This window comes from Abrus precatorius, unplaced genomic scaffold, assembly GCF_003935025.1.
Source record: "Abrus precatorius isolate BTA unplaced genomic scaffold, Abrus_2018 Scaffold8, whole genome shotgun sequence".
In the NCBI taxonomy this organism is placed as follows: Eukaryota; Viridiplantae; Streptophyta; class Magnoliopsida; order Fabales; family Fabaceae; genus Abrus; species Abrus precatorius.
The window spans coordinates 10407946-10432187 of NW_020874428.1; the positions used below are offsets into that span (position 1 = coordinate 10407946).

General features: G+C 31.8%; 2 protein-coding genes across 4 annotated transcripts; one reads left to right on the forward strand and one right to left on the reverse strand.

The window, feature by feature from the left end:
- Nucleotides 1-2301: 2301 nt before the first annotated feature.
- LOC113874218 (endoplasmin homolog) lies at nt 2302-7279 on the reverse strand. Of its 3 annotated transcripts, none has more exons than XM_027512444.1 (15): nt 7147-7279; nt 6939-7059; nt 6703-6856; nt 6524-6604; nt 6288-6399; nt 6067-6193; nt 5817-5955; nt 5149-5266; nt 4806-5002; nt 4480-4695; nt 4218-4383; nt 3830-3968; nt 3601-3751; nt 3084-3488; nt 2302-2974 (listed from the first exon to the last, which is right to left on the reverse strand). In XM_027512444.1, the coding sequence occupies exons 1-15, from the start codon at nt 7211-7213 to the stop codon at nt 2711-2713; spliced, it is 2457 nt and encodes an 818-aa protein (XP_027368245.1). In that variant the 5' UTR covers nt 7214-7279; the 3' UTR covers nt 2302-2710. The 3 variants fall into 3 exon arrangements, with proteins under 3 accessions (XP_027368245.1, XP_027368247.1, XP_027368246.1); XM_027512445.1 differs by having other exon boundaries at nt 2473-2974; nt 3830-3965; nt 4212-4383; ... (1 more) ...; nt 5145-5266; nt 7147-7267; XM_027512446.1 differs by lacking the exons at nt 6067-6193; nt 6288-6399; nt 6703-6856 and having other exon boundaries at nt 2436-2974.
- Nucleotides 7280-12073: 4794 nt separating this feature from the next.
- LOC113874202 lies at nt 12074-12808 on the forward strand. Its single transcript, XM_027512426.1, has 3 exons — nt 12074-12165; nt 12292-12474; nt 12517-12808. Exons 1-3 carry the CDS (start codon nt 12074-12076, stop codon nt 12806-12808), a joined length of 567 nt encoding a protein of 188 aa, XP_027368227.1.
- The last annotated feature ends 11434 nt before the right edge of the window (nt 12809-24242 follow it).

Here is a 24242-nt window from a genome sequence, read left to right on the forward strand (position 1 = left end):
ATATTGTTGAACGCACTCGGTTGTGCATTAAGACACGTAGCTAGTGTATTCAAATTATATGCAATTCAGTGATATTGCACTGCCTCTGATCTTCGAAGCTGTACAGTAAGATTTTAGCTGGAAATGATATTCTCTGTGTTTGACATATATTGTTGAGTCTGAGTTTGACATTTGTGTTATTTAGAAACACATTATCGTCTTTGCAAGGGATAATACTATCTTTAAACTATCATTTTTAAATTTTTAATTAATAAATATTTCTTTTTAAAAATAATCTATTAAATAATATTGAAGTAATAACAACTATGACAATTTATTTTATAATTACACACAATATATAGTATTTTAATTAATTTAAATTTAAGAAATTTTGATAATTAGTTTACCTTTTAAATTTTACAATTTTAATTTACCAACAAGTAATTTTTAAATCAATCTTTATTTAATAATTAATCTTTTAAAATAACCTGTTAAATAAATTTTAATGAAAATTAATTTATAATTACATTAAATATTTATTATTCAAATTACTATATTTTTAACAAATTAGTCTTTGATACATAAAAATAGTAAAGAGAAACGATACGTGTGAGTTGCGATTCTATTTGGAGAATGATAATTAACAAGCTTGAGTTTTAATTAAATGAAATTATAAAACTTATAACATCTTTAATTATATGGAAGTAATGGAAATTTTAAAATTTTGATTCTGATAAAAATGTTATTAAATAGGATAAGGCTATTGAACAATTTCCACAAATAATTAGATCCAATCTTAAGTTTAAAAAAAGGGATAATTGGAGCAATTTAAACAAAATTAGACGCATGAATTTGGTAAAAAGAAATTAAAAATGCAGTAGAAAATGCTATTGAAAGGTTTTTTTTTCTTTTCAAAATTTAGGAGTAACCAATATGAAGAAAGCAATACATGCCAGCATAAGACATTTAATAAACTGATTAATGATGACAACAGAACTGTATCCTGAAATGATTCTTATAAATTTTAAGTCTCAAAAATAAATCGGGATATTCATTTTCTTTTTGTGAGAGGGAAAAGAAAAAAAATCAAATCGGCATATTCACTTGCTTGATTATAACTGGAATAAAATATAAAATTCAATAAAAGGAGAATAATGTTGTTAAAATCTATTATCTGCATCTATTTACGATTGATTAGGATTGGAATATATAGTACGTTTGAATCTACGTTAAATGAAATATGAGAGCTCACATCTTTTATTACATGTTACTGATATTAGTGTTAGAGAAGTCTTTTAAATGAGAATAGGTATATTGACAAAAAAGAAATCTGAATAGGTAAACAATATTGCTTTAAATTATTTTTTCTTTTTATTTATTGACTTTAAATTTACACTATTCTTAATGGAAAATTTATTTAAATATTTATTTCTCAAATCTCTAGCAAAGCAAATACCAGTGAGCATAAATGCATAATTTTATAAATGTAAATATTTTCAAGTCATGAAATTGTTTCTCGCTTCGGTGCATGGTTATAATCAAATTGATGCTAAAATCAACTAGTACGACCAAAGTATGATTTTTGTATTAATGTAATAATATTCTTTGAGTTTATTTAAAAAACATTCACAATCTACATAGTTTTTTTGTAGGCATTCATCTAATTACATATTATCATATTATTAAAAAGTAATAATTAGTTTACTAATTATATTTATTGTGTATTCTAATTTATTGACAATGTAAATTTTTGAGATTGACAGTCCTTAAACTCAATTTTTTAAAAGGATTAAATTGTGTGTAAAAATTAATGAAAACCTTTTAACACGTATTAACAAAACCATTAAAATTATAATCCAATTTCCAATTTCCAATGCAACCAAAAAGAGTTTTAGCACACTAATTCAAGATCTTGGTGCTTAGAAATTAAAATAATATTAAACATCCCGTCTAAAAATGAAAACAAATTTATGTATAAAGTAATTTGTTTTCTATGTTTTTTTCTAATATGAAACTATTTTTAAATAAAAATGACAAAAAGTTGCATGTATTTAAATACATTTAATTTGAGAGGAATCTCATGCCTTAAGAATCTACTGCCTCAAATTCAACATGAACGAGGACTGCAGATGGTGATTATTATAATAAAGCCTTCGTTCCTCTAAAATATTAGGGAAACCTACTTCGATGGAATCGGTGAGAAAAATAAGCCAATTCAATGGAATGTGTTTATCTTAAGATAACAATAAATAGATAACAATGCTACCTCTGGTAAAAGCTTTGGCTGATATTCAAGACTTATTTTACCTCTATTTAACCTGGAAAAAATAGCATGTTATCAATAAAACTACTTAAGAAGCGGCCAGTTTTAAATTATACTATTTTGTGGACTGTTGTACGTTGATATAAACCTATACTGAACTCATTCATCATTTCTGCTACACATTTTTTCCATTCATCTGACCTAATTTAAATTGAAGGCTGATAATTGTAAATAAAGGGCCGCTGTATTGCCGCAAAGACAAGTAGATTTTCTTAAACAAATTAAGATTGATGTGGTACGGCAAAATTCCAACGGATAGGATGATTACAGTAAAGACTAATGTGCTCTTTTAACAACTTATGGAATCAAAACTCATGCTAGAGAGGGTTTTACATTCTATCTCAAAGCTACACCAGGAAACAACGACAACCAACAGCAGCGTCAGCAAAAAGTGGATGTGATGCAAACCTACAACTCGTCCTTGACATCAGTATCATCATTTGCCGCATCATCTTCAGGCGTTGAAGTAGATGCATCTTCTTTTGCATCACTTTCAGCCTCTACTTCGGTTTCATCTTCCTCTTCAACTGTTGCTTCAGGACTGATGTCTAAGCTAGACTTCACAGAATCATAAATACGGGAAGCAAAATCCTTGGGGTCGTTAAGCAAGAAGCCACTTTCGAAGAGTGCAGTCTGGTACATCAGTTGAGCTGTGTGTTTCACACTCTCATCCTGAAAAGTAAGCGATAAGCCAATTGTTTTAACAAACTCCTAATTGTTTTAAGGGAAAAGAGGCCACAGAGTAAATTAAGCAACAGGAAAGTTCAAATATAAAATGTACCTCAGGATTCTTTACTACTCTCTCTCGGAGCTCCTTGATTATAGGGTGCCTAGGATTGATCTCAAGAACCCTCTTGCCACGCATGTATGCTTGCTTGCTAGCATCTGACAAAGTTTGAGACTGCATGATTCTCTCCATGTTAGCGCTCCAACCATATTTTGAAGTCACCACTACACAAGGAGTGTTATCCAATCGGTTAGATATCTTCACATCATCAACATTGTCATTGGAAAGGGCGTTTTTCCACCACTTAGTAAGATCCTTAAAGGATTCCTTCAATTCCTTGTCTTTTGCATCCTTCCCAAGTTTCAGACCCTCCTTTGACACATTTTGGAACTTCTTATCTTCATAATCCATTAGGTATTGCATCAAGTATTCATCAACAGGATCTGTGAAGAAAATAACCTGTAGCGCATTGAAAGACATCAAATCATCATTCCTTCTTGCAGGAGATAAAAAAAAGTTCCTACTAGACAAACAAATACAATTTGAGGAAATGAAGCAATTTTAATTGTACCTCATAATTTTTCTTCTTAAGCCGCTCAAGGAATGGAGATTTTTCCAGTTGTTCTTTGCTGGTTCCAGTAATGTAAAAGATATCCTTCTGCCCCGATTTCATTCTAGATATGTACTGATCAAGAGACGTCAATTTACCCTCAGACTTGGTGCTGCAAGAGTTTCAAGTGTTAGCTAGATGCTTAACTAATGATAGTGGGAAAACAAAATTACAAGGAGAAGAAATATACCTCTCAAATCTGAGCAGTTTTGCCAAGCGATTTCTGTTAGTGGCATCCTCAATGATACCTAGTTTAATGGACTTACCAAACTCATTCCAGAACTTAGCATATTGGCCTCTCTTCTCATCATTGTCAGAGGATGTCTCTTCTACATCAAGATTTAAGATCGGCAGAAGTACAAAGTTAATGAACGGAATTCAAGAAACCATTGGCTTACATTTGAAAAGAATGGAAAAGCCAAACCACCCACCAATAAAAAATAACAGAACAAACAATATGATTGTGTGATACACAACTAAATAATAGAACTGATACACAAGCTTTGGTCAACCTTAGCTCATAGCAGATTAAAATAATAGGGATTCTGACTGATGAAACCCATAATTATGACCCATACCTTTCTTTTCTTTGTCCGCCACCTCATCAGGATCTTCATCAGCAATCCTACGGATCATGTCAAGGGCTTTCCTAATAAGTTTCTTCTTGATTGTCTTTAGACTATTATGTTGTTGAAGCATTTCTCGAGATACATTAAGTGGCAACGTGTCAGAATCAACAAGGCCCTGTTCCCAATGTCAAATGTAACATTTATTAAGGAAAATTATTCTGATCCTCAAAAAATATACCGATCAGCAATAACAAAGCACACCCATGGTTACCTTCAAAAAGTTTAGATACTTTGGTAACAGTTCGTCAAATTCATCCGAGATGAACACTCGTCTAACATACAACTTCAGGTTGGATTTGTTGGAGTTATAATAACTCTCATATAAATCATGAGGTGCCTTATGTGGCACAAACAGGACTGCCTTGAACTCAACATCACCTTCGGCAGTAAAGTGACTCCATGCTAAAGGTTTCTCATCACTGAAGTCCTGCACAAAACATAAACCACAACTTTACGAATATTAACAACTAGGGAAAGTGAATTTCGCTATAATTCCCTTAAAAAGTATCACATAAGTAATGAACATGGCAATATTACCTTGGCAAGAGAGTGGTAGAATTTCGTGTACTCTTCATCAGTAACCTCCTTTGGATTCCTCAACCATATAGCTTTCACATCATTTAAAAGTTCCCATTCATAAGTTGTTTCCTTCACCGTCTTTGTCTTGGGTTTTTTCTCTTCATCATCACTTTTATCAGTATCTTCTTCTTCATTTTCCTCCTTAGTGCTTTCATCTGTTCAAGGAACAAATTAAGGAAAGCAACAAGACAGCATAAATAGCATTTACCATAGAATACAAGAACGAAAAAACACCGAAATAGTATCTCAAAACAGAGGATAGAAATGGAAAGATCCAACAGAACTCTTAAATTGTACATACTTGAGTCCTCTTCATCACTGGAATCATCTTCATCAGCTGGAACCTCCACATCAACCTCTTTGCTTGCCCAAATATAGATAGGGAAGTTAATAAATTCAGAGTATCTCTTGACCAATTCCTGTGAAAAATAATAGTCATCAGCAAGAGATTGACTTATTTTATATTTGAGAATAGTTATCATCGAAAAAACAATGATTTGTCATTTTTCTTTCTCCTTTTATAACTATAAAAAAGCATACTGAGACTTGTGCTGCCAAGTTGTTATCCAATCTAAATATTTACTTTTAGTTGTGAAAAGTCAATTTAACAAATTATAAATGAAAAATCCAAGTGCAACACTCCATAACAAACCTACACCCTACTCGAAATTGAATATTTCCCCAGTGAAAATCAATAGAATGTGTAATCACTTGTCAAAATCACACCATAAAGTTAAGAAACCTACAAGAGAAAGCAAACTTTGCACTTGGGAGAACACCAATATCTTTTAGCATGAGTAACAAACAAAGCCAGTATCACCAGCTTGATATGCACACTATATTGCTGTCATGTAGATTAAAGTAAATTACCCCTCAGTGTAAACATATGTACAGTAAACAAGAACACAAGAAATTTTAAACTCAAACAACTTATAATCGTAATAATGAAGGTAGTAGTTTGGTGCATACCTTCAGTTTAGACTCCTCCAAATACTCCCCAGCCTCTTCTTTGAGGTGTAATCTAATCTCAGTTCCACGTCCAAGTGGTTCATTCCAGGTATCTTCAGAAATTGCAAATGCTCCATCAGCTTTTGATTCCCATACATACCTGAAAACCAAATAATTTTCAAATCAGACAGCTAGGTTAAAAGTCAACAAACAAACAATACCTTCAGCATAAACTGATCACTATGTCATTAATCAACTCTAAGACACTTACTGCTTATCATCATTATGCTTGCTAATGACTTCAACATAGTCAGCCACAAGATACACAGAGTAGAAACCAACTCCAAACTGCCCAATCAGATTAAGATCTCCACTTGTCTGCATTTTCTCAACAAATGCTGAGAACAGATGCATATCTCCAATTAGCACCATCCTTCACACCAAGTTACAAGTTGAAATCATTTCAGCGAAGGCCATAACATAATAATATACCTGAAGTTCCAGATTTCGCAATGGTCCCCAAATTCTTAATTAAATCCTCCTTCGTCATACCAATACCTCTATCCCGAATTGACAGAACTTTCTTTTCCTTGTCTAACTTAATCTGCAGCAGTATTGCAGTAACATAATCCATGAATACACCAATTTAACACCAGCATTGCTTAGACCATCATCATGATAATAATCACAATAGATGCTTGCTTAGTTAATCATTCAGCAGTACTGACCTGGATTTCAAGCTTGGTGTTATCAACTTCACCCAAAACCTCCTTATCCGTGAGGGAGAGGAACCTAATCTTGTCCAAAGCCTATAATATACACATAACGTGACATTAACATTCAAATACAAAATTCAAATGGTTTTCCAAATGCCAACGAGCACTCAGGTAAAAGAAAACGAGCTTACGTCAGAAGCATTAGAAATCAACTCTCTCAGGAAGATGTCTTTGTTACTGTAGAGAGAGTTGATGATAATATCCATAAGCCTTGACACTTCCGCTTGGAACTCAAACTTCTCCGCGTTGCTCCGAAGCGATCTCTTTGAGATCGACTCGGCCTCCCTTTCAATCACAATAAAAACGTTCATACACCAAAATCAAGAGAACAAAACAAAAAAAATAGAAAAAAAATAAAAACAAACACCTCTTGGCCACATCTGAATCCGTAGAAAGGCCATTAGGAACAGCACCGATCTTGTCCTCCACCTTAGGTGGATCTACAAGCTCTTCGGAATTTCCCTCGGCATTCGCCTGAAACTTTCGACCTAACAAACAAATTCGAATAACTACATCTAGCAATGAAGCTCTGAAGAAGTAATGGTGAGAGTGAAGAGTGAAACCTCATACAATACCTTGATCTGCAAAGAGAGAGAGGAGACAGAGTAGAAGGAGAACGGAAGCGACCGTCCACTTCCTCATCGCAGTGCCTATAGAGTTTCTAGTAGCTTCCACCACTGAACAGATCAGTTTAGTTTAGATTGGATTGGCAATTCCACTTGTTGATCTATTTATATATGCCTCAGTTTTGGGTTGTGGTGGTGTTTATTACGGGGAGTCCCTCCATAGAAGGACCTCCATTTTGCCAGCGTGGATGATCCAACGGTTGGAGACCTTGTTAATGCTACATGGCATGATTTTATTGGCTTGGTCTGTTTGCTTCGACGTGGAGAGGGCTAGTATGGTAAATGGCCCCACAACACGACTCTAAAATCCAAGTCTACCATTACCATTTGCAATGGGGCTTTTGCTCGTCCAACACGGCAGTTTTCTATTGGTTCCATATTTTCATTTTTACGTGGAAAAGCCCAATCACTTTCTTAGTCAATAAGTCGTGCACAAACTAGGTATGTTTTTTCTAGCTTTATGGTTTTGATTGTTTAAATTATTATGCATATTTTTATTAAATATTTTTTTATGTCAAATATGATTTTAAGATAATTATATTGATGTTAAGTGAATCTTTAATGATCTTGATTAATAGTTTTGTTTAATAAAAACTAAAAATTTAATTCAAATATACTGTATGAAGATATTTTATTATTTAATTATACACTTTCATGTAATAAAAATTATTACTTCTAATAATTATTGTCTATATAAGATTACACCAGAGAATATTTCTAATTAGTTGTTAAAATATACAAAAAAATATTAAACTAAGCAAAATTAAAGTTATAATTTTTTTTATAAAAATTCTAATTTATTATGTTATGGTAATAATAAAATAAAAAAATTATTTTTTTTACACTTTGTTAATAACTTATTTGTAGTATTTTTTTTAAACTAATAATGAATAATGACAATTATAGATTGATCATGGAAAAAGTAATTAAATAAATAATTATTTTGTGTATAGACTCTGCGTAAGACTTGAGCCAAGTTCTAAAGTCTGCAAATATCAAAAAACCTAATTCCCTTAATAATAATGATTTATTACCTAAGAACCTTGTGAGTCATAGGTTGCTTTCTAAAGTATACAGTGGCTCCAAGACTAGCGACTTTGTCAAAAGATCTGCCAAAACTAGAGTTGCACCTAAATTTAGTAAGGGGATAGTGTGAAAAACACTTACCAATATTATGAAGCTATAGTTATGCCTTGGTTTGAACATGACAACCTTAAGAATTTTGACAACTAGGAAAGTCAAGATACTTTTCTTTTAATGAAAATATGTCAAAACATGATACAAAATAATCCTAAAGTAGGGTATTTCATTCAAGAATTGATAGGCCTTAATTCTGTTATCTTATGGAAGGACTAGGATTCTCTGAAACATATCCCCATTGATAAGCAACTTGATATACCCTTATCAATGGATCTAAATAAATAAAAAATAAATAAATCCTAATAATTCTGATAATGCTTTATCGGTGGATGGTAACATAGACATGTATTAGCATTTTAAGAATGCTACAAACACTGATCATATGAACTATTTTTTTTTTAAATTGTAGGAGGCTAGAAATAAGACTTTTCATATATTGATAAACAATCTAATTACAATTTATAAATAGGACTTTATTACTCTTTTTTAACCTAGAATCAACTCAAGTAAGGTTGGCATAGTGATTAGTAAAATAAATCTAGATGACTCAAATAAAGTGGATGCCATAGGATTTTTTGAGGGAGTATGGTAATGTTGGAATTCCAGTAAAGTTGAAGTTAGTACAATAGGAAAAAAAAAATATTTACCTTAATATTAATATGGGTAAAAGGGATTAAGTCATATCTTCTATATATGTTAGTCCACAAGAGAGGCTGAGAGCTACATGCTAGAAACTCTTGACTAATTTCAGCTCTATTGTGAATAAACCTTAGTGTTTAGTTAGAGATTTCCTTATTCACATTCCTCTCCTAAAGTCAGACCATGATGGCCTTTGGCTAAAAATAAGGGATAAGAATAGCTTTGGTTCTAGCATGTGACTTTTATTAGTGCAATTATGAGTGAGTTTCTAACACCTTTCAAAATCCTATTAACTACTTTTGAAAGATTTGTGGTGACGTGTCCACAACAACACCCTTCCTCATTATAAAATAATGTCCATTTTGTCATATCGATGTACTTATGTGTACTCATTATTCCAATTGAATTGTGCTTTGTATGCTTAAGTGTATGGATTATTTATATATTGGAATATGAATGTAAAAGTTGTATGACTGCTGAGTAATGAGCATTATATTCTCAAATGCTGTATTGTCATGTTATCAGGTGTGATGTGCAAAACGAGTTAGAAATTAGTAGTTAAGTATGTTGTACATGTGATAAACTAGGGAATGTGATCGAGAACCAATATAATCTCATTTAAGAGAGAGATTAAGAGTTCTGGGTGCAGGGTGTCTCGCTTAAGCGAGACTAGAAGTCGTCGTGCAGAATTAGGCATTCTGAAGTGTTCTCACTCAAGCGAGAGCAAATAAGATCAACCCAACTGTTCCCTCGCCCAGGCGAGAAGGGATCTCGTTCAGGCAAGAGCGACCTCGCTAAAGCGAGGAGTCACAGGATAAAGGGGTAACACTCTTGATCCAATCTTGCCTAGGCGAGAATGCTGCACACCCAGGCGAGATGCAGATTGCTCAAGCGAGGTGTTTCTCGCTTAAGCAAAAATAGCAGAAATCTGAGAGGTTCCAACGTGTAATTTTTTTTTCCCTTGCGAGAATGAGCTTGCCCAGGAAAGAAACAGATCTTGCTCAAGCAAGCGCGCACGGACTGGAGGGGTATTTAAGGGGCCTCAGTGCCTAGAAACTTTATTTTCTCACTAGATAACTTTTCTTTCTTATTTCCTCTCTGTTTTCTCACTTCTTCTTCTTAGAGAAAATTTTCTCTAAGCTGAATTCCTTCTCGATCAAAGCGAGATCCTCTATCTCATCGAGATCTAGATGAGTTCTTGGAGTTTAGTTTTAGTCTTTACTTTGTTTCTTCTCTCTTTTTCTCAAGTTACTTATACCATATCATTCTGAGTATATCTGAGCTGTTTGAACCATATTCTATACCCAGACGCTTGATCTATCCCTTCAGGACTTACTAGGAGTTTATCTAAAGGAAACTCATTCCAGGTAAGGGAAGCTTACCTGATTTGATCTAGTTTATTTAGTAGAGACCAAGATGTTTATATAAAACATATCATTTTAGCTGAGAATAATGAGTTGTATGAATTAATCTTACCCTAGGACCCAGAGCCTGTATAGTCAAGTATATTTCTCTATTATTTGATGAGTGTTTAGAAAGTCGTGATGAAATATAATGTGCTGTAATGCTGTGATCTATATAACATGCTAGAATGTTGTGATATATGAGTCAAAAGTACAAATATATGCTGAAATATTGAATTAATATTTTAAGCTGTTTAGTTTCATTGTGTGTTGTGTATTGAAATGTTGGGTTTTGCTGTGAATATATATATATATATATATATATATATATATATATATATATATATATATATATAGCTGAGTTGTTAAAGTTGGATGAAACTATATATCTTGCTGTATCGCTGAAGCTGAAATAAAATTTGATGTGATGTAATATGTTAATCTCACTGTGTTGCATCATAATCATTTTAGAGCTTATTAGGATTTTGAGTTGTGCTGTGTCTGGATTCAGATACCGGATTAGATCACTTCCAGACTGAAAAACAGTTCCTCTAGATTACTTAGGTTGTGAAATCAGATGGAAATTGAATCACTACATTTGCATTAGATGGGTTGGGAATGAGCTGGACATGCTGCATTATTTTATTGAAACTGTGTAATGTTGTGTGTTGATTGTTATGAGCTGTTTAATTAATTTTATCTATATTCATTCATAATTCATTATTAAGGTTGTCAATTTTATAAGCTCGTCCTTGTATTTTGTTGTGTTAGTATGTGTGTGCTGCAATAATCGTATGATGGTACGTGAGCAGAAGTTACAGAGAATGCATCCACTTCTCAAGCTGAAAGGTTTAGCTGAGAGACATTAGAGTTAGCTTTTTGGAAGATCAGGGTGTTAATCATTTTGTTGGACTAGATTTTTAAGCATTAAGTCTAGACTGTTGAGTTATTAATTTGCCAAGGAATGTAACTACATTTTGAACCCTTGTATTTTGAAATCCTCACTGAATCATTATGTTGTAAATATATATAAATTTTCTTTTGTAAAGTTTGGTGTTACCTGAAAATACCAAGAAGCTTTGTTATTTTATTAATGTAAATGTCAAATTTCAATTTGCGATAAATTTATATTCTTGGACTCGTACATGTAATATCTAATAAATGATTAAGTGAATTAAGAAAGGTAATGTTAAATGTCATTGATTCTTTATAAAAAGGGGTCGTGACATTTTAGTGGTATCAGAGCAATGGTCTAAGTAAACCTATGGGGTGAAATTATTAGGTTTCAGTTGTATACTATGAGCAGGGAGAACAAGTTTGATCACCTATGTTCTCCAACATGATAGATGTAAGAAATTTTGACATATGAGACTTGGGTGAGCTGTAGGCGGGTTGGGTGGCTGAGTAAGATGTCGCTAAGCTGAGCTGTGAGAAATTGTTAAAGAAGTTATGTTTTGTTGTCTGCATTAAATTGTAAATGGTAACATGATATTGCACTGGATAAGTTGAAATGTGTAATAAGTCTACTTTCATACGTTGTTATGTGTTGAGCTTGTGCATATGCTGTGTTGATATGTGATATAGTAATTTTGTTGCAAAGGTGTTTATTGAAGTAGATTAGCTGGGTGGTTGAATAGTTAAATTGAGATGTGATTTGCTATAAAAATTCTAAGTTAGTTTTGTTTTATGTTAAGATGACAAGACCACCTATGAGACCTGCTTCATATCCTCCACCTAATGTGAACCAGATGACTCACACTATGGAGGCCATGGCAGCCATCGTGACGTAGAGTCTAGATGTGGTCCAACAACAACAAGTTGCAAGTCAAGTAGTCGCTGTAGCTTAGGTAGAAGCAACTACTACTTCTACAACAATACTGCCACCTGAGTATCAGGGGCTATTTGAATTTAGGAAGAGTGAACTCCCTCAATTCACTGGAATTGATGGACCAGATGCAATTGAGGTCTGGATTCGAGAGATTGAGAAAATATTTATTACTATGGGGTGTGCTGAGGATAAAAATGTTGTTTATGCCACTAGTGGAAGATGCAGAGATGTGGTGGTAGGGAGCCCGTACTATGTTAGAGGCTCGCGGTGAGGCCATTATATGGGAGGTATTTAAGAATAACTTCTTAGGAAATTCTTTCCACCTCACGTCCGTGCTGCGAAAGAAAGAGAGTTCCTGACTTTGGTGCAAGGGAACTCATCTGTGTATGAATATGTCATTCAATTTGAGTGGCTTTATCGATTTTATTCGCATCCAACTTCTGAGAAGTGGAGATGTCAAAGGTTCTCTGATGGGGTGAGAACTGATATAAAAAAGACTTTGATTCCGCTGAGAATCACAGAGTTCGCCGATTTGGTGGATCAAGCCACCATCATTAGGAGCTTCAATTTAGAGAATGTTGGTGGAGTGGGGAAAGCTTAGTTTAGCAGACAAGCCAATAGTTATGGAGGAAATAAAGGTATTAGGAATGACCCTTATAGCAGACCATATTGCCAGCAGTAGTTTCAACCTTCCCAATCTAAGGGAGTGACGTCTTTAGCTCCTAGACTAGTGGGAACTGTTTCAGCCTAGGGGAGCAAGTGTACCATCTTTTAGGATCCTAACCCCTACTACTGTTAGATGCTTTAGGTGTGGAGGACCACACTATCAGAATCAATGCCAGCAGGCTGACACTATGGTTTGTTTTTCGTGCTGACAGCTAAAGCTATTGCCAAAGATTGTCTTGTTTCCCGAAGTGGAGCAGCATCGTCCACAGCTAGCGCCTTATATGCTATGAGACCTAAACAGTCAAGGCTCCACAAATGACTAGACCTATAGCTGAGGCCTGTGTGTTTACTACCTCTTGGACAAAAGTTGCTCAAGCTACAAATCTTATTCAGGGGACAAGAGTTGTGCCAGATACATCTCTTTCCGTGCTTTTTGATTCTAAAGCCACTCACTCCTTTATTGCAGATGTCTAAGTGAAAAACTTAGGATTGCCTGTAAGTGATTTGAGATGTAATTTGGTGGTGGCCACACCCATTTTGAATTCGATAACAACTTCAATAGTTTGTATTGGATGCCTATAGTAGTTGAGGGACGGGAGTATAGGCTTAATCTTATTAGTATCCCTATGTCAGACCTGGATATAATCCTAGACATGGATTGGCTAACTGCTAATCATGTTTTAATCAATTATGCCCAGTGATGTTTAATTTTTCCTGAGTAGCAAGATTTTCTAAAAATGATTCCTATATGCCAAGTAAAGGCAGCTCTTGACAAAGGAGCTTCATGCTTTGTTCTTTTAGTTGTTATGAGTGTAGAGCGGGAATAGGAACTTCAATTGATACCAGTTGTGCAAGATTTCCTGAAATCTTTCCTGATGATGTTCCTGAATTACCTCCGCCCAGGGAGATCGAGTTTGGCATAAATTTAGTACCTGGAGCTAAGTCAGTATCTATAACACCTTATTGGATGGCGCCAAGAGAGCTGATGGAGTTGAAAGGCCAAATTGAGGATTTACTACAAAAAAAGATGATCAGGCCGAGTGTGTCACCTTGGGGAGCATTGGTCCTTCTAGTGAAAAAGAAAGACGAAAGTTTTAGATTTTGTGTAGATTATTATTGACTGAACAAGTTAACCATTAAGAATAAATATCCATTGTCGTGGATTGATAATTTGATGGACCAGCTGAAAGGTGCTAAGGTATTCACCAAAATTGATTTAAAGTCTGGATATCATCAAATTCGAGTTAAGGATAATGACATATCAAAGACAACTTTTTGTACTCGGTATAGGCATTATGAATATGTGGTGATGCCTTTTAGAGTTACTAATGCCCTAGCAATATTTATGGACTACATAAATTAGATCTTTAAGCCTTTTCTGGATCGATTTATAGTAGTGTTTATTGATGATATCCTTATTTATTCTAGTTTAAGAGATGAACATGCTAAACATTTGAGGATTATTTTGGAGATTTCGAGAGAAAAACAATTGTATGCCAAATTATCCAAGTGTAAATTTTGGTTAGAAGAGGTAAAATTTCTTGGTCATGTGATCTCAGTTGAAGGGATTGCAGTTGACCCTTCAAAGATAGAGTCAGTATTGAAATGGGAAAGACCAAAAATAGCCACTGAAATTCATAGCTTTGTGGGCTTGGCGGATTACTATCGGAGGTTTATAAAGGGATTCACAAAGATTGCCTCACCTTTAGCGTTATTAACCTGCTAAGGTCAACCCTTCATTTGAATAGAGGATTGTGAATGAAGTTTTAATAAGTTGAAGCAGAGGTTGACATCCTCTCCAGTGTTAATCCTTCCTGATACTGGCTGACCTTTTGAGATGTATTGTGACGCATTGCATCAGGAGGTAGGATGTGTATTAATGTAAGACAAGAGAGTGGTGGCATATGCATCGCGCCAGTTAAGAACTCATGAGCGAAATTACCCATGCACGACTTGGAGTTAGCTATAGTGGTCTTTGCTTTAAAGATTTAGCGGCACTATCTTTATAGAGCGCAATTTAATGTATATAGTGATCATAAAAGTCTTAAATATTTGTTCGATTAGCGGGAATTGAATATGAGCCAGAGGCACTGGATGAAATTTCTTAAAGATTATGAGTTTCAACTTCAATACCATTCAGGCAAAGCTAATGTAATAGCAGATGCTTTGAGCAAAAGTCTAATTTAGACTTTTTCACTAAGAGTTAATGAGTCTCTTTTGGTAGATCAATTTAGAAATCTGAACTTACACTTAGAGATAGAATTTGGAAAGATCACTTGTGGCAGGATTGTGGTGACTAATGAATTCCTACAAGAGATTAAGAATAAACAATTATAGGATCCCAGATTGTGCTGAATTGTATTTCTTCTGGGCACAGATCGTACTTAGGTTTTAATCGAGGTACTGATAGTATTCTTCGATACCATAACCAAATTTGTATTCCTAGAGGTGCTGAGCTGAAGAGGAAAATTTTAGAAGAAGGACATAAAGGCAGTCTAAATCTCCATTTGGAGTAACACAAATGTACCAGGACCTGAAGCAAATATTTTGGTGGCCGGGAATGAGAGGTGAAATAGCCAGGTTTGTCAAGACTTGTTTGACTTGTCAAAAGGCAAAAACAGAATGTTGTTGTCCACATAGAGAATTACAAACTATGGAGATCCCTGAGTGAAAATAGGACTGTGTGACCATGGACTTTGTATCTCATTTACCGAGAACGGCGAAAAATCATGATGTGGTATGGGGTTATAGTTGATAGATTGACTAAATATGCTCATTTTCTGCCAGTTAATATGGCATATGCCATGGAAAGATTTGCTAAGCTGTTTATCAGAGAGATCGTTAAGTTACATGGAATACCTTTTAGCATCATCTTTGATAGGGACCCTCACTTCACTTCTCAATTCTAGCATAGTTTTCAAGAAGCTTTGGGTACCCAGCTAAAACTGAGTTCAACATATCACCCTCAAATTGATGGTCAGTTAGAGCGAACCATTCAAATATTAGAAGATTTGTTGTGTGCTTGTGTTATTGATCAGAAGGGTAATTGGGAGGACATGTTTCTTCTTGTAAAATTTACCAGCAACAATAGTTATCATTCAGTATAGGTATGAAACCTTTTGAAGCTTTGTATTGCAGAAAATGTTGAATTCCAATTTGTTAGTTTCAAGATGGAGTTTATTTGATGGTTAGATCTGAGATGCTTCAAAAACTATAGAACAAGTTAAGCTAATTCGAAATAAACTGAGAGCAACGCAGAGTCGTCAAAAATCTTATGATGATCAGCGTCGGAAACCTTTGGAATTTGAGGTAGGTGATCACATATTCTTGAAAGTATAAAGAACTACGGATGTAGGAAGAGCTTTGAAGGCAAAGAAGCTGACACATAAATTCATGAGACCGTATCAAATACTACAACTCAGAGGACTAGTGAGTTATGAACTAGCATTACCATCTCAATTAGCAAGATTGCACAATGTTTTTCATATATCACAGCTGAGAAAGTATGTTTCTGATCCAACTAATGTGATCGAACCAGATGCTATACAAATACGAGATGACTTGTCAATTGAGCTTCTAGCTACACGTATTGAAGACACTATAGTGAAGGAACTTAGAGGCAAGTCTATTCGACTAGTGAAAGTCGTTTAGAATCCAGCTACTAGTGATGCTACATGGGAATTGGAGAATCGAATGAAAAAGCAATGTCCTAAACTCTTTGATGATGAATGAATTTTTTAGGACGAAAATTTATTTTCAGGGAGAGAATTGTCAAATCGGTGTACTTATGTGTACTTATTATTCCAATTGAATTGTGGTTTGTATGCTTAAAGTATCTGAATTATTAATATATTGGAATGCGAATGTAAAAGTTGTATGATTGCCAAGTAATGAGCAATATATTCTTGAATGTTGTATTGTGATGTTGTCAGGGTGTGATGTGCAGAATAGGTTAGAAATTAGTTGTTAAGTGTGTTGTACATGAGATAAGCTAAGGAATGTGATCGAGAACCAATGTAATCTCATCCAAGAGAGAGATTAAGAGTTCTAGGTGTACGGTGTCTCACTCAAGCGAGGGTAGTCTCGCTTAAGCAAGAAGTCATCGTGCAGAATTAGGTATTCTGGAGTGTTCTCGCTCAAGCGAGAGCAGATAGGATCACCCCAGTTGTTCCCTCGCCCAGGGGAGAAGGGATCTCGCTCAGGCGAGAGGCGACCTCGCTCAAGCGAGGAATCGCAGGATAAAGGGGTAACTCCTAGACCCAATCTCGCCCAGGCGAGAATGCTGCTCGCCCAAGCAAGATGCAGATTACTTAAGCGAGGTGTTCCTTACTTAAGCGAGAATAGCAGAAATCTAAGAGGTTCCATTGTCTGATTTTCTAGCCCAGGCTAGGGTGACCTCACCCAAGCGAGAAACATATCTTGCTCAAGCAAGGATTAGCTTGCTTAAGCGAGATTGCGCAGGCTGGAAAGGTACTTAAGGGACCTCAGCGCCCATAAACTTTATTTTCTCACTAGACAACTTCTCTCTCTCTCATTTTCTCTCTATTCTCTCACTTTTTTTCCTTAGAGAAAACTTTCTCTAAGCCAAATTTCTTTTCGATCAAAGCGAGATCTTCTAGCTCATTGAGATTTAGGTGATTTCTCATAACTTAGTTTTTGGTCTTTACTTTATTTATTCTCTCTCTTTCTCAAGTTACTTATACCATATCGTTCTGAGTAGATTGAGCTGTTTGAACCATATTCTATACCCAGACACTTGATCTATCCCTTCGGGACTTACTAGGAGTTGATTTAAAGGAAACTCATTCCAGGTAAGGAAAGCTTACCTGATTTGATCTAGTTTATTTAGTAGAGACCGAGATATTTATATAAAACGTATCATTTTAGCTGAGAATAGTGAGCTGTATGAATTAATCTTGGGCTAGGACCCAGAGCCTGTATAGTCAAGTATATTTCTCTGTTATCTGATGAGTGTTTAGAAAGTCGTGATGAAATATAATGTGTTGTAATGTTCTAATCTATATAACATGCTAGAATGTTGTGATATATAAGCCGAAAGTACTAATATATGATGTAATATTTAATTAATATTTTAAGTTGTTTAGTTTCACTGTGTGTTGTGTATTGAAATGTTAGGTTTTGCTGTGAAAATATATACAGCTAAGTTGTTAAAGATGAATGAAATTGTATATCTTGTTGTATCGCTGAAGCTGAAATAAAATTTGTTGTGTTGTAATATGTTACTCTTGTTGTACTATATCATAATCATTTTAGAGCTGATTAGGATGTTGGGCTGTGCTGTGTCTAGATCCAAATACCGGGATAGGTCGCTTCCAAACCAGAAAACAGTTACTCTAGATTACTTAGGCTGTGAAACCAGATGAAAACTGAATTGCTGCATTTGCATTAGATGGGCTGGGAATAGGCTGGACATGCTGTGTTATTTTATTGAAGCTATGTAATGTTGTGTGCTGATTGTTATGAGTTGTTTAATTAATTTTATCAATATTAATTCATTATTCCTTATTAAGGTTGTCAATTTTACAAGCTCACCCTTGCATTTTGTTGTATTAATATGTGTGAACTGCAATAATCGTACGATGGTACGTGGCAGAAGTTACAGGGAATGCATCCACTTCTCAAGCTGGAAGGTTTGGCTGAGAGACATTGGAGTTAGCTTTTTGGAAGATCAAGGTGTTAATCATTTTGTTGGACTAGATTTTTAAGCATTAAGTCTAGACTGTTGAATTATTAATTTGCTTAGGAATGTAATTACATTTTGGACCCTTGTATTTTGAAATCCTCATTGAATCATTATGTTGTAAATATATATAAATTTTCTTTTGTAAAGTTTGGTGTTACCTGAAAATATCCAAGAAGCTTTGTTATTTTATTAATGTAAATGTCAAATTTCAATTTACGATAAATTTATATTCTTGGACTCGTACATGTAATATCTAATAAATGATTAAGTGAATTAAGAAAAGTAATGCGAAATGTCATTTATTCTTTATAAAAGGGGTCATGACACATTTTTCCTTTGATTTGTATGTCTTTGGATTCAAAATCTTGTTAATTTTTATTGAAAAGATTACTTTTAATGGTGTATAACCTACAATGAAAGCATTAAAAATATTAGAAATACGTGCCTTAACATTTAATTATGCCTAATAATATAAATGATACTAAATACAAGACATACCTAATTTGATAAGACATTTCTTTAGTGTTATATTTTTAAATTAATGATTGAAGTTGCTAACAATATAATGAAGGCTATATACACGATACGCATTTGAAGTTTGTCACCCAATGTGTAGATTTGACACGAGCCCTTTTATACTTTGATGTAGATTTGATAAAACAAATTCTTGATTATCAGTAACATGCAAATAAATTATTTCCAAAAATATTTTTCATTCTGACAGAGTTTGTCCTTCAACAATTGTAAAATCTACTAGAATGATGCAATTGGTTCCATCTTGAGTTATTGTAATAAACAACATGTGACAATACTTACTATATAAGAATGTCTCATCTACTTGAAATATAGGTTTACAAAATTTAAAAGTTTCGTGACATTGAAAAACTAATTTTTTTAAAAAAAATTAAAATTCTAATCATGAAAGAGTATGAAAAAGTGTGTGAGAGAAAATTCACTAGAATGGAAGAACTCAAAAAAATTAGTGTTAAAAAGATTTTAGAGTTTTTATAAAAATTCTAAAAAAATCTCTTAACCATTCCTGTTCTAATTAAGTAATTTCTAAATAAGATTTAAGCTCCACTAATCTCTCTCTTTCTCTCTCCTCCTAAACATGACTTCCAAACATATATATATATATATATATATATATATGAGAAATAATCTTTTTACACCGGTGTAAGTTTAAAAACTCTTACACACAATCTGAGCCTTTCATTTAACTTAAATATAACGGATTATAATTTATTACTTCACTGGCTATTAGATTTAAGTTAAATAAAAAGCTCAAATTAGATTTAAGAGTTTTTAAACTTACATTGATGTAAAAAAATTCTGCCCTTATATATATATATATATATATATATATATATATATCTATATTTAAACCAGATTTTATATATATCATGTCCCTTATCTTATCAATAAATTTAGTTCGTTATTTGTTTTTTTTCTATGCTGAGGTTAGTTTAGGCCCATTCACACTATTTACTTTTATTCCATTGTTTTTTTTTTTTTACTTTAGAAGACTAAATTTATAAATTATTTTTAGAATTATTTTTCTAATGAGTTTAACTCATTCCAAAGACATGATTTCAAAGAGAGAATTTAAAAATCATTTTTAAAATTAAATTTATAAAAAAATACAAGATTAAAATTCTGAAAAAAAAAAGAGTTACAAAAAGAAATGTCCCTAATTTTATATTTTTTTTTATCAACCATATTTTTGCTGTCTGTATATTTGGATTGGACTCAAACTCACGATAACTTCGGCTCATTGTTACTTGGTCCAGTCAACGATATTAGTTGAAAAAAGAGAGAGAGAATAGTTTTGTTGACCATAAACAAAAGTTAAAGTGGATATGTTTGTTTTCTATTTTTAAGAAATGTGAAATTTGAGGAAAAGATAAAAAGTTTTAACTAAAAAATATTCGTCAATTGCTTGCTCAATATTGGCAAGTTTATTTGGAACATACACTCGGCAGAACATACAACCATTACATTGAAATACACTAAAAATATAAACCTTTACAAATTTTAAAAATCATAAAAATAAACTATTTGAATTAAGGCACATCATCTTAATCAATTTGGCATATTTAAATTTAAATTAAAATAAAATTAAAGTTGATTAAAACTATAATAATTTTAAATTATCTTGAAAATATTTTTTAATTTGATATAATGTATTAATATTTAAAATTTAATTTTAAATGATAATATTTTTAAAATGAAATTAAATTTAATACTTAATAATAATAAAATACATAATTCAATAAAAGAATAACACTTGAAAGTTAACACAGCTCTTATTAAAAAATAAGGCACAAATTAAATAATAAAAAATAGATTGTCCATTGAGATGTAATTTCTGCTTTGAAGGATTGAAATAAATAGAATTCAAATTCAATGTAATAAATTTATGATATAACTGATTCTCACCCTCTGTCTAGAAGAGGAAAACTGTAGTACTGTGGTAGGATCTCAATGCACTTCTGAATAATAGAAAACTCTAATGATGATGGGTTGAATTAGTTGACCAGACCAGTCACTTTCCCTATTCATTGTTCATGAGAAATCATTACTGGGTACTGATGCGTGAACTTGAGTCTCGAATCGATCAAATATGTTGGGTACTTACATTTCATCAAAATGCCATGAATCATGAAATTTAAGGATCCAACATGATCCCGATAAACTTTTATTTGTTAAAAGATTAATGATTAAATAATACATTTCATAAATATTTATTTGTTTTTAAAATTAAATAAAGCATGTAAATTTTTTTAACTATTTCTAAATATTTTATCACGTGTAATCGTAGGGGGCATTTATTTATATTTTTTTTAGTTTTGTTTATTGATAAAATGAAATTTTAACTACATGTTTGAGTAGCATTAGAACTTTCTAAACTCAATTTTTTTGAAAAAATATATTTTAAAAATTTTGTTAATATGTTTACCAATTTTGTAATGTAATTAATTTTATTTTAAATTTATATTTCAAGTAAATCAAAAAATTTATTTTGGTTTATATTTTTAATAAAAAAATTTATTTACTATTTTATATCGTTTAGTTAGGCTAATATAATTTAATTATTATATAATTAATATGAGATTGACTTTTTTTTTAAATATTATTTATATATGACATACATAAAATATTTGTCACATAAATATTTTTGTTAATAAAATTATATTGATATTTAAATCATAAAGCGAATAATAAATAATAAACATATTGTAAATATTTTATAAATTTTACAATTACCTACTATTTCTGTAAACTTATTATTTATTGATAATATTTAAATTTAATTTTTTATATTTTAATTTAAACTAATATTTTCTTATGCATCATATGCATTACAAGTACAACTATAATCTATTAAATCTAAATAATATTATTCTTACTACTTATTTACGTTCAAAGAAGTTTTTGAAAAAATATAAAATATAAAAAATTATTGTTAATTTTTATTTGTCAATTTTTTCTTCAGAGAACAAAGTATAATTTTTTTTATATACACATATATTTCTTTATTGTAAAATTTTATTGTGACCATTTATCTTTTATTCAAATTCTTTTTTTTTAATTTATATACATTATAAATATTTAATTTATTAAAATAATTTTTTAAAAATTTATATTTTTGACAAAATATTTTCGTATAATATATGAGTTAAAAATACTAGTATTAATATATATATATATATATATTTTATTTTAATTAAATCTATTATTTTTCTTATAATTTCAAATTTAAAAGTTAAAAAAAATTTATATATCCATTTTTTTTATATTAGTACTTGATTTTCTCTACTCTAACTCTACTCTCATTCTCAATGTCTGTCTCATTAAAATCTAACAACTATGAAACGTGTCGCAACCAACCGGCTGTCGCAATGGTACGACAAAAACATTTTCAAAAATATCAGAGGAGTCGTCATTAAAGTTTATTTTAAGAAAACCTTAGAAAAACTTTTAAAAATAATATGATCTTTGAAACCAAAAATGAATTCAGGAATCATTTACGTGTAGGGAATGTATTAGCACCCTACAACATCCGTTTAAAAATGGTTACTTTAATTTAATTGTACAAATTTATTTTAATTTAGAAAAATATTTATTTAACCCCTAAACATTAATTATTTTCATTTTAGAAGAAGAAAAAATTATTTATTAAAATATTAACTAGGTATCTTAAACGAAAAAAAATTTGAAAATTATTTTGACTTGACGGGTATGGTTCCCACTCCTACATATCTCCAGGTGCAATGAAGAACTCAAAGCCATGTAGTTCTATCTAAAAATTACGAAATTGGTTAATTAAAATTAAGTTTAGTAAAAGAAGATTTATTTTGAAATTAAAATTATTTTCATAAAATTATAATGTTTAGGATACAAGATAACGCAATTATACATGTACCCTACAAAAAATAATACAGATGGTAGGTGAAGGGAGATCACACAACTATATTGTAATTTAAAATATTTTATTCGTAAATAAAGTATTTGAATTTGAATTTGAATTATGATTAATATTGAAAGAAAATTTAAGATAATGTAAACTATACATAAATCTCTTATAATTTATTGAACAATCGAAGGCAATATAAATTACACATCGATATTATAGAATTTTGTATAAATAAATAAGAAAATGTTTAGTTATTAAAATTTTTTAGAATTAAAAATATGACTTAAGAATTCGTTGTCCCTATTCTCTTATCTCTCATATGCATAAAAACAAAAACAAAAAAATTAATAAAGAATTGGAAAGCTCAGAATCCTTGGCAGTGGCAGATCCACATATAGTTGAAGGGAGGCAAATGACCCCCTCAACTTTCATAAATATTTTTAATTTTAATAAATTATTATTAATAATATATATATATATATATTTTATATTTTGTACCATCTAATTTTATGTTTTTGCAGCCTTTGTATTTTTGCATCCTCTGACCTTAGGGTCTTGGATTCGTCACTGTTTCTTGGTCTTCTGTTCTTATATCTATCTAAAATGCATTAAAGGCAAATAAAATAATATTATAGCGAAATGAAACTTTTCAAATGGGATTGAAGCAAATAAAATAATATTATAGTGAAATGAGGCTTTTCAAATAGGATTGATAACATGTACATCAAACTCTTTTTTTATTTTATAATAAAATAATAAGAATATATTAAAGCAAACAAATCTAATCAAATGGTCCGTATCTTTAGGGATGGCAATGGGTAAAGTACCCGATGGGCACCCGCAAAATTTACTCAAATGGGTAGGGTATTTACCCGCTGTACGGGTATGGGTATGGGTAAAAGCCCGCAAATTTTAATGGGGATAGGTGCGGGTATGGGTATCTAAGTACCCACCCCGCCCCATACCCGCATATATATATATATATATATATATATATATATATATATATATATATATATATGTGTGTGTGTGTGTGTGTGTGCGCTTGAACTTTATTCTACAATTATGCATTAAATTTTTGTATTATTATATTACTTATGTGAAGTTATATAAGATTAATATAAAAATATATTTAATAATAAAGTAAACCAAAAAAATTATTTTGGTTTATATTTTTAATAAAAAAATTTATTTACTATTTTATATCATTTAATTAGGCTAACACAATTTAATTATTACATAGTTAAT

Coding starts and splice junctions, on each gene's coding strand:
- LOC113874218 (XM_027512444.1), bottom strand. CDS start 7,213: ATGAGGAAGTGGACGGTCGCTTCCGTTCTCCTTCTACTCTGTCTCCTC. Junction 6,400..6,523: donor ACACCAAGCTTGAAATCCAG/GTCAGTACTGCT, acceptor ATACTGCTGCAG/ATTAAGTTAGACAAGGAAAA. Junction 3,969..4,217: donor GGCGGACAAAGAAAAGAAAG/GTATGGGTCATA, acceptor ATCTTGATGTAG/AAGAGACATCCTCTGACAAT.
- LOC113874202 (XM_027512426.1), top strand. CDS start 12,074: ATGACAAGACCACCTATGAGACCTGCTTCATATCCTCCACCTAATGTG. Junction 12,166..12,291: donor GCCATGGCAGCCATCGTGAC/GTAGAGTCTAGA, acceptor ATTTGAATTTAG/GAAGAGTGAACTCCCTCAAT. Junction 12,475..12,516: donor TACTATGTTAGAGGCTCGCG/GTGAGGCCATTA, acceptor ATAACTTCTTAG/GAAATTCTTTCCACCTCACG.